General features: G+C 41.4%; 1 protein-coding gene across 1 annotated transcript in view; it reads right to left on the reverse strand.

Moving 5' to 3' along the window:
• SNTG2 (syntrophin gamma 2) overlaps positions 1-9,768 on the reverse strand; it is a 381,958-nt gene that overhangs the window by 39,297 nt on the left and 332,893 nt on the right. Inside the window, exon 14 of the mRNA XM_018559229.1 lies at positions 511-582. Coding sequence (XP_018414731.1) covers positions 511-582 — 72 coding nt within the window. The remainder of the gene's footprint in view (positions 1-510; positions 583-9,768) is intronic.

A 9,768-nucleotide genomic window follows, 5' to 3' on the forward strand; every position in this document is an offset into this window, starting at 1 on the left:
GTCCAGCTTAGGCTTTCACCGCGGCTCAGTCGAGCCGAAGCATGTGCCTTCGGCTCGACTGAGCCCCCCGGCCGACTTCGGGAGCTGTACGGGCTATAGTGAATAGCCCGTACAGCAGCCCTTCGGTTCTACTGAACCAAAGGGGTCCTGCCGAAGCTACAGCTAGATCCTTCGGCTGCTTTGTGAATAGACCCCATAGTCGATCACAGGAGTGAGCTTGGAGCCGTGCCTACTTTACAACACACACAGGGACCACGGGGAACAAAAGTATCCACCCTGCAGAAGGAAGGACAGTGTCAGTACCAATTCAGAGATAATTACAGGATCTACAGCCGAGTGATACACAAGTAAGATACATTTTTGTTAATAGTTGAATGTATTTTTAAGATTTAACTCCTGAGTTTAGTGTCACTTTAAACAAAAGTTAAATAAAACACATCATGACAATCTAAGGAAAGATTAACAGTCTCAGTCTCTAATTCATATTGAATTAAATAGAAGAACACCTACCTTGCTAACTTTAAAGAGAACCTCACAGAGGTTATACATTTTTTCAGCTCGTACCCAGTCAAGCGTGCTAACCTAAGAAAAGGAGAACATAACTAGACATTTATCTTTCTCTCAGTATAATAAATACCATACAATTTAAGATTAGTAAGGTTTAAACGTGCAATAAGACAATTCTGCTGACATGTATTTAGCATGAGTCACAAATGCCCTAATGAATTCCTAATGCAAATTATTTTCTTAATGCCTCCCTCTTGATGATCATCAACTACACCCTGAGAATATTGTTTTAATTTCACAATGGACAACATGTTATTTTGTTTTTTTAGCATGCCAGTTTTTATTGAGCATAAGGTAATACAAACATGTTCAAGTATCGGCATGTATCACGGAGCTGGTACCAGTACACAGACTGTACCTGAGAAATGCAGGCAGTAATACATACTAATCGAAATAAAGGAACAATAACATTGCACTGAAATTGCGCTACAGCCATGTAGCATCTCTAGTGAGAGAGCCATAGGAATAGTACACTGGGTAGAAGACAACCTCACCACTATAAAGGTAATCGTAGGATATATCGGGGCTACTTGGACAGCATGTTATAAATGATCTCTGGGACACCTGCCTTGTCCAGGTATAAGGAGATTAACATGACTGTATTTTATATTTACTAGATCATATATGAGTACAGTATATACATTTCATTCCATTTTGGTTTATAAGGAGAAGTATCAGCTCAGTTACAGCGAATGAGCAAATATAAATGTATGCCTTGATAATGTTATCTTAGTTGACTGTAAAGGTGTGGTACATATTTATGATATAACTATATTATTATCTAATAAGAATATGTTTATTAGAATTGATCCATGTTTTGCATTAAGAGACTATAATTATCCGTATTCTCTATAATGGTCCTGAAGAAGCAGAAAAGATCTCTGAAATGAATCGACATTCTAAGGAAATAATAAATACAATATGCTAAATAACCGTAATGGTCTAAAAAAACAACTGTATATATTTATGTTTTTAATATTTATTTTGAATTATAATATTTTGCAATAATACATCTCTTCTTTTTTATACAAACAAATCTTTTTGTGCAATAGATATTTCTTTGATGCTATATTCAAAGTACCCTGTTTCTTCTCAATAGACTTAATGCAAATTAGTCCTCATTTACTGAAGCTGGATGTACTAGGCATCGAGTGCTAGATGTTTACCCAGCAGAGTGGTTACTGAAGAGGCAGTACAAGAACACAGAGAGTGCAGTGTCAGTACCCACAATAAATGCTGTACATTTCTATTTTACAAACACAATAATGCAGCCAATCAGTTCAATGCCAGGTTTCTTCCCCAAGCTGCAGGGGGTATATGACATGCACAGGAATGCATACTTAATGCTCATGTTTAATAAATAGTAATAATTATTTAATGAATATTTGTAGTAAACTTTTATCGCTTCTCGGCCTTTTGGCTAAGATCAAGTGTAGTATCTGTTCTTATCAGTTGTCGGGAACTGAAAGTCCGCTGTCGCCTATGAAGGGTGGATGGACGGACCGGTAGGTTCCTGTCGTAATTGGTAGGGAGCCGGATGAGGTTCCAGGCCCCGGAGTTTTCGACCCTAGTTAATGGGTGGGCTCCACGGGGAGGGATCTCTGAAGGTGAACTATCTCCTGATGGGAATGGATCCGAAACTTGATCAAGGCTAGAGGGTTCGGGGGCGGCAGAAGCCCGTGGTGTTGTGCCCCCTGGGGGTGGCGTCCCAGGGGTGCTCAGGAAGTCACTTGGGTATGGGACCCCACTTTGACTCACTGATCACTCGGTCACACACCACATTGCTTATTTCTGCACAACGCCTCTTGGACAGGCCTTATGGCTAGTCCGGGGCAATTTTTTTGCACTCGGCCCCTAAGGCCTGTCAGCGTGGTGCACTGGCACTTTAGTATTATTTATGCACTTAATGCACGATGCACGATTGGCTTTTTTAAAAAGCATAGTTTGACCCACAGATGCTGAAGGTGCAGGTTTCTTCGGGGCCTATTCCTGATGCTGGGAGGAGATTCTGTGCCTCCTACGGGGTTCTCTGTCTCCTCCCACCCAGGAGGGGGGTTTCTCTTCGGGAGATCCCCCCTGCCTAGTACTGTGAGGGACCTGTTTCGGCAGGTCCCCGACGGAAACGGTCCACCGGCCTTCGGGTTGGTGGTCCGACAGTCTCAACCCCTGTCAGGAGCCTTGCGCCCCGGGGGGTCGGGAAAGTAGGTCCCTTCTTTTGAAGGATCTTGCACCCTTGTGCACGTTTTTTGTGTGCTGTGATTTCACGGTTCACTTTTTTTGTTCACAGGGGGAAGTTTGTTTTGATGCACGTCCACGGGCTTCGAAAAAAAACCTGTTGTTAAAACTAATCTGGTTTCTGCACAAATTTGTAGAGTAAAATTTCTCTGCAACAGATCAGGATTTTATACATAAACCTCCCAGGGCTATACAGCTTTACCAAAGCCTCTGCTGGTCACAGCAGAGGCTTTCTTTACTAAAAAGGCTATCTTTACTAAAAATATGTTTTTGTCTGCACCCTTGTTGGAGAGATCTCCCATTACTTCCGATCCTGACATAAAATGAAATGAAATAGGTACATATACAGCAATAAAGACCTGACAGTTGGGTATTTGCTGTATTTGCTTGGGGGTAAAGTCACAAAAGGGTATTTTCATCTCTGTCAAGGAGCATATATGAATAGTATGCTAGTTATCTGAGTTCTGTGATTTCATTAAGATGTGACAATAACTAGCCTGTGCATAATGAACAGAGCATCACAAGTAATCCCAGCAAAAAAATCCTTCTACCAAGATTCTAAAGCAGGGGCTGTCTCCTCCCTTCACTCATTCCCCCATTCATAGGCTTATTCCCACTTATATCTCTTACCCAGCTGAGCTTCATGGCAGCTTACCCACTTCTCAGAGGAGAAACTACTGCATTGGGATGAGCAATTACAGTGACCCATTGATTGACCCAGATTCTCAGTGGTTATAGAAACAGGGGGTCACCTGGTGGTTCTTGTGTCCAGGGCATCCTTGCAACATGAACACTTGTTCAACATTTTCACTTAATTCTCTTTTGTTTTCCATTGTCATTGGGAGAAAAAGCGTAATTGTTGTGGTTCAGAGCTCAGACCTCACTTGCAGGATACACATATGGGTTTGTGTACGTGTCTTAATAATTTCTATAATCAGACGTGTAACTAGTAACCTCAGGGCCTCGATGCAAGAATCCACGAAGGGCCCCCATCCCCCCCCAAAAAAAGTTAGATACATTTATTTTAAAAAACAAACAAACAGTAGACAAAAAAAAACACACTCTCCTCTTCCATGTCTCTAGCTCCCCATTATCTCCCCCTTCATGTCCCTAGCTTTCCGCTCCCAGACCCCACACTCTCCTCTTCCATGTCCCCAGCTTCCCCTCATCTCCCCCTTCACGTCCCCAGCTTTCTGCTCCCGGACTCCACACTCTCCTCTTCCATGTCCCCTTCATAATCCCAGCTCCCTACATCTCCCCCTTTGTGTTCGCAGCAGGCCTCTCTGACCGATGCAGCTCTCTATTCAGCAGCGTTCTGTGTGATGAGGGGGGCGGGGATAACCCGCTTCCCACTTATTGGCTGCTGCACCAGCTGGATCATACTTCACGCTGCGCCCTGAACAAGGTGAAGGGTGCAGAGTGAAGCACATAGGGCCCAGGACAGGAAGAAGAGGTCCAAGTACTGACATTAGCGGTTACCGGGATATTAAATAATCTGGTAATCAGCGGTTACCAGGGGCCCCTTCCTCCTGTCCTAGGCCCCCTCCAAGTGGTGGAACTCCAGGGCCCGGTCGCAGCTGCGACCTCTGTGACCCTGGTAGTTCCGCCACTGTATAATGTATTCCCATCTAACCATATTGTGAGCAGTTGCTGATATTTGAAGAGATTAAACATGGCTGTAGTCTTTTCTTTGATCCAGTGTTTTTGCTTATTTTTTAGCTACCACAAATTATTGACTGGCCTTTATACATTTTTTATGCTATCACACAGGAAGAATATTTTCAATTATTGCCAGTGGACTGACAGGCGATTTCAGCCTTAGAAGGCAGATGGATAGCCCTACAGGGTACTCTGAAACAGGACTGTTCAGTGCCCAGTTCATACTATCAGCTTATGTCAACTTGAGATTACGTTTGACCTGGTATTAACTTCAGTTTGAGTTTTATAGTTAATCACCAAGTTGTAGAAAAGCAATGACAGGTAATATTGGATGCTGAGACACAATCAATCCTGATACAAACACTCCATATTGTGGCCAGATGCTAACTCAGAATGAAATGATCAGTTTGTTTCTTTTTTTATCTAACATCGGTAGTTTGTAAAATGCTAGAGGGCATAATAAAGGATTATCTGGTAGAATTTGTTCAGGAAAACGGGATAGTTAATGACAATCAGCACGGGTTCAGGAAAGACCGTTCCTGCCTAACTAACTTGCTAACTTTTTATGAGGGGGTAAGTAGAGATATGGACGGAGGTAAGCCGGTGGATGTGGTATATCTGGATTTCTCAAAGGCTTTTGATACGGTACCACACAAACGCTTGCTACACAAGCTGAGGGCTATGGGCATAGATGAGGTGGTGTGTACGTGGATAGAGAACTGGCTACGGGAACGTGTCCAGAGGGTATCTGTAAATGGCACCTTTTCAGACTGGGCTAGTGTAATGAGCGGTGTGCCTCAGGGTTCTGTGCTGGGTCCCATATTGTTCAACTTATTTATTAATGACATCGGGGAGGGTGTTAACAGCGATATTTCCGTGTTTGCGGATGACACCAAAATAGGGAGGGTAATAGACACGGACTTAGACACTATAACATTACAGGAGGACCTGGATAAAATAGGGGAGTGGGCATTAATGTGGCAGATGAGGTTTAATGTCGATAAATGCAAAGTAATGCACTTTGGAATTAAAAATAAACAAATGGGTTATACAATTATGGGTATGCCGCTGGGGAAGTCAGAAATGGAGAAGGATTTGGGGGTCATTGTAGACCACAAACTGAAAGGTAGTTTGCAGTGCCAGGCTGCTGTAAACAAAGCTAGCAGGGTCTTGTCCTGTATTAAAAAGGGGATGTATTGCAGGGACAAGTCTATAATTTTGCCACTTTATAGATCATTGGTTCGACCTCATCTGGAGTACGCGGTCCAGTTCTGGTCACCAGTACTAAGAAAAGATGTCCTTGAGTTGGAAAAAGTCCAGCGAAGGGCAACCAAACTAATTAGGGGTATGGAGGACCAGAGCTACGAGACGAGGCTACTAAATTTAAACATGTTCACATTAGAGGTGAGGAGATTAAGGGGGGATATGATTTCCATGTACAAAATGTTTAATGGTGGTAGCAACATTAGCGATAAACTGTTTAAAATTAACTCCGTTACAAAAACTAGAGGCCATCACCTAAAATTGATGGAAAAAAAATTCCAGCACAAGGGGCGAAGGGGGTTCTTCACAGTAAGATCAGTTAGGGTCTGGAACTCACTGCCACAGGCGGTGATTTCAGCAAATAATGTGGAATTGTTCAATAAACTTTTGGACGATTTCTTAAGGGACCGTAATATACAGGGGTACGGGTACTCCTAGAATGAGATCCTAATAGGTTGGACTTGATGGACTAATGTCTTTATTCAACCTCAAATACTATGTAACTATGTACTATGTAACTATGTAAATAAACAATAAAGTATTCCAAAAATTTGAAGTTTGCACTACTATGTCCTTTCTTCAATTACTATTAAATGGGAGGGTCTGCCTTTATTATCATTACCTTAACAATCCAATTGTTTTAGGAAAAAAGGGTGCACCATCTGCATGCCTTCAGCATTGAAAAATTTTACATAGTATCTTAGCAGAAATCATTAGAGGAGATACCTCTAATTTGACTTCTAAGTTTGCAGATTATTTGGAAAAGCAATGAGCCAATAACCTGAACAGGAAATGGAGGGACAGGTTATCAGGTAAACCTATTACTTTGTTCTGAATAGACATATTGACTGATTTACTTTAAAGAGTGTTTCCCAATTATATTACACAAAAGTGAAGAAATGGAATAGCACTGGATGCACGGAGGAATCAATATCATTATTAAACTGTGATAACAGAGTCAACCAAACAAGGTGCTAGAAGTGTTTTTTACACAATAGCTAATTGGATAGTTGATTGCTGGCAAAGCAAGGTCATTTTAGATCATCTCTGCCAAAAAAAAACTGACCAATGTATGGGCTAGCACTGATTTTTGCTGCCAATAATCTTCTTATCTAATGATTGGGGTGGAATATGCAATTGTCTCAGGGTCACATTGATGCATGTATAATGTAGGAAATCAAGTGCACTGAAAATGGGAGAGAGGGCTACTATGTGACAGTCAGGGATGGCTGTTAATGTGCAGCTCTGAATAAGCAGGTAAAGGTATCCATTATAATAAAATAGGTACAATAAAGAAAATAAATAAATACAAGCGCGCAACAACCGAGCGCAATAAATGGGAGTTGATGAAAGATAATTGAATGACAACTGTATCGCACTCACGTGATGTGGATGCAGGTGCTGCTCAGTGTAACATATTATCTTTAAGGATGGCTCAGTCAGTATTTAATAGTAGGGATATGAATTCAATGAAGTGGGCAGCAAAATGTATGAAATGGTTCTTCTATAGAACTCCTCAGTGGATGTGGAACAACTGTTTCTGGAGGTAAAAGCACAAGAAAAGAACGACCAGTGCACTGATCGTGTGACACTGTGGAAATAAATTTATTGAAAGCGAATGAAAATTCACTCAAATGGGGGTCATGGACAGGAGGCTTATCAGATGGTCTAGTTCTAGTAGCTTCGTAGGAGAATCAGGTGTCCTACGAGGTGCGCAGTGGTGGTGCTGGGCATATTTGAACAGGGTATGCATAGGGACATTGGCTTGGTCTGCCTAGGGCCTAGCTGTCTATAATTTTGAAGGCTCCTGTCCCTAAAAAAAGGTGATGATTGACAACTCTAATATGGCTAGCCCCAAGAAACTGTTGCCTGGGACTCATTAAGTTCTTTGAATGGCTCAGTAAACTACAATCCTCAGAAAAACTGTTATACATGCAAAGGCTTTCTGTGACTACACTGGTCTTTAAAAAATGAATATTAATATTCAGTTAGACCTTCATACCACACTTGAACAATAAGAATTACAGAATAGCATTACTAGTTTACAGCCATCTCTTTGGTTTTCATTACGCTGTGATCCACATGTGGTAAAACCAATGTATTTTGCAAATGGAAACTGGAATCTTATTTGGAAAGGAATTTTATTTTCATGTTCAGATTAGAGAGGTTAACTACATCTGACCATGTTTCCTCAAGTGGAAAATTCTACAGTTATATGCTTTGAACTCATGTCATATGTAAAAAAAAATGTATGGATTTATAAGGCAGTCTTGAGATAAAGCTGCAGGCAAACAGCTGAAAAAAGAATTGAAATACATATATGTGAATGATCAAAGGTTGTGTGATTCTTGCCAGTCTTGTGAACCAGATTGTTAGGTGTGCCTGAACAATGCACACCTGACAATCTGCACAGGTCCTGCTCTCTCCAGGGCCTCCCTGCAGACTGCACTGCAGCTGAGCAATACAGCCCGGTCTACGACTAGTCCAAGCTTCTCACTAGAACAAGCTGCAACACAGTTGTATACAAGTTATGCAAATGCAATCATTTTGTAACAAGAAACATTGCAACTGGGCTGCAGACAGAAAGTCCACTGAATTTACCTTAACCCTAACCCTAACTCTAACCCTAACCCTAACTAGCCAGAATGGGTGATGATATCATGTTTTAGGTAGCTGCTAACATTTTGAGTTGAGGTATGACTGTTGGCAGCTGAAAAAAACCTATTCTTCATCATTGTTTAATTTTCCCCTTGTAAAACGGTTACTGAAGGTGTCTGCAGAGCACCTTATCTTCCCTGCTCCATAAACCTTCAAGCGAATAGTCACCCAAAACTACTGTTTGTGTCTAGGGAAGCAATGCAATTCTCCTGAGGCTACTGGATCATGCTTGTATATCAGACTGTCTTCCAATTTCTATGATAGGTCTTAGATTAGGGACCATCCTGAAGGCTCCGTTCACACCAGGGTGGTTCGGCCGCGCAGTTTTCGCCATGCTGAACTGCTGATATACATTGCTATGGGGACCATTCATGGGCCGCCTGCCGCCCAAAATTCTCCCTGACCTTTTTTTTCTGCGCTGATCATCGCGTTTTCTATATAGACTTCAATGAAACCACTCTGATCAGCACGGTTTTGTGCTTTTTTAATTGTGTTTCAGTGCTGAAACGCAATTAACACCACCCAAAACGGCCCTTTTAAAATTTGCAAGGAAACCGCGCCTCTGAACTGCAACTTCCCTGGTGTGAACGGGGCCGAAATGAGGACGCCACCAGAAATAAAGGTATCCAGATACCCAAAATTAGAGCCAGGATACACCCAGTAGGGAGGCTCAATCTTCTGTCTGAGTCTAATTGCAATTTCATGATTGACTGGAGTATGCCTTTAATATGTATCCCAGACATAAACATGGTAACATGAAAGAAATAAAGGGTTACATCGCATAAGGAAGTAAAAAAAAAACCTTACTCTGTGAAATCTTTGGAGGGAGGACATATTTGCAGAAGATCAAAATGGATTGCCTCCCTCTGTCTATATTCTGGATATAGTTTTTGTTAGTGCATTTCTTTGAAAACGCTTTGAAACTCAAGAGAAATACAAAAGTAAGCACAATACAGTCTACCCCACTGAGAATTTCATTACCCCCAGAACAAATACCAGTCAGGTGCTGTACTGATGACAGCTGGTTTGTGCGTAGGAGCTTTTTTTTTCACAGGGCTTAAATTGTTTCTCTCTTATGTGATTTATGCTCATTCTTGTGTGCAAATGTAAAATCCATATCCTTCTATGCAACACACTATTAATTATTTTATTACAGCATTACCCTAAATAAATTGGAACCATGCCGAATAGTCATAAAAAAAACGAAGAAAAGAACAGAATCAGGCAAGCAGAATGTTTAATTCAAGTGAATTGCTGATAAATTTAAGGTACTGACAAACAGCCATATTCCATAATTCAGTAAAGAGTGCTAATGCTTAAGTGCAGTAACCCATAGCAATGAATTAGTTCAATTGGTTGTTTTGAGTTACTGCATTTTTGTTATGG

Source organism: Nanorana parkeri, unplaced genomic scaffold (assembly GCF_000935625.1).
Source record: "Nanorana parkeri isolate BGI_ZX_2015 unplaced genomic scaffold, ASM93562v1 scaffold383, whole genome shotgun sequence".
NCBI lineage: Eukaryota > Metazoa > Chordata > Amphibia > Anura > Dicroglossidae > Nanorana > Nanorana parkeri.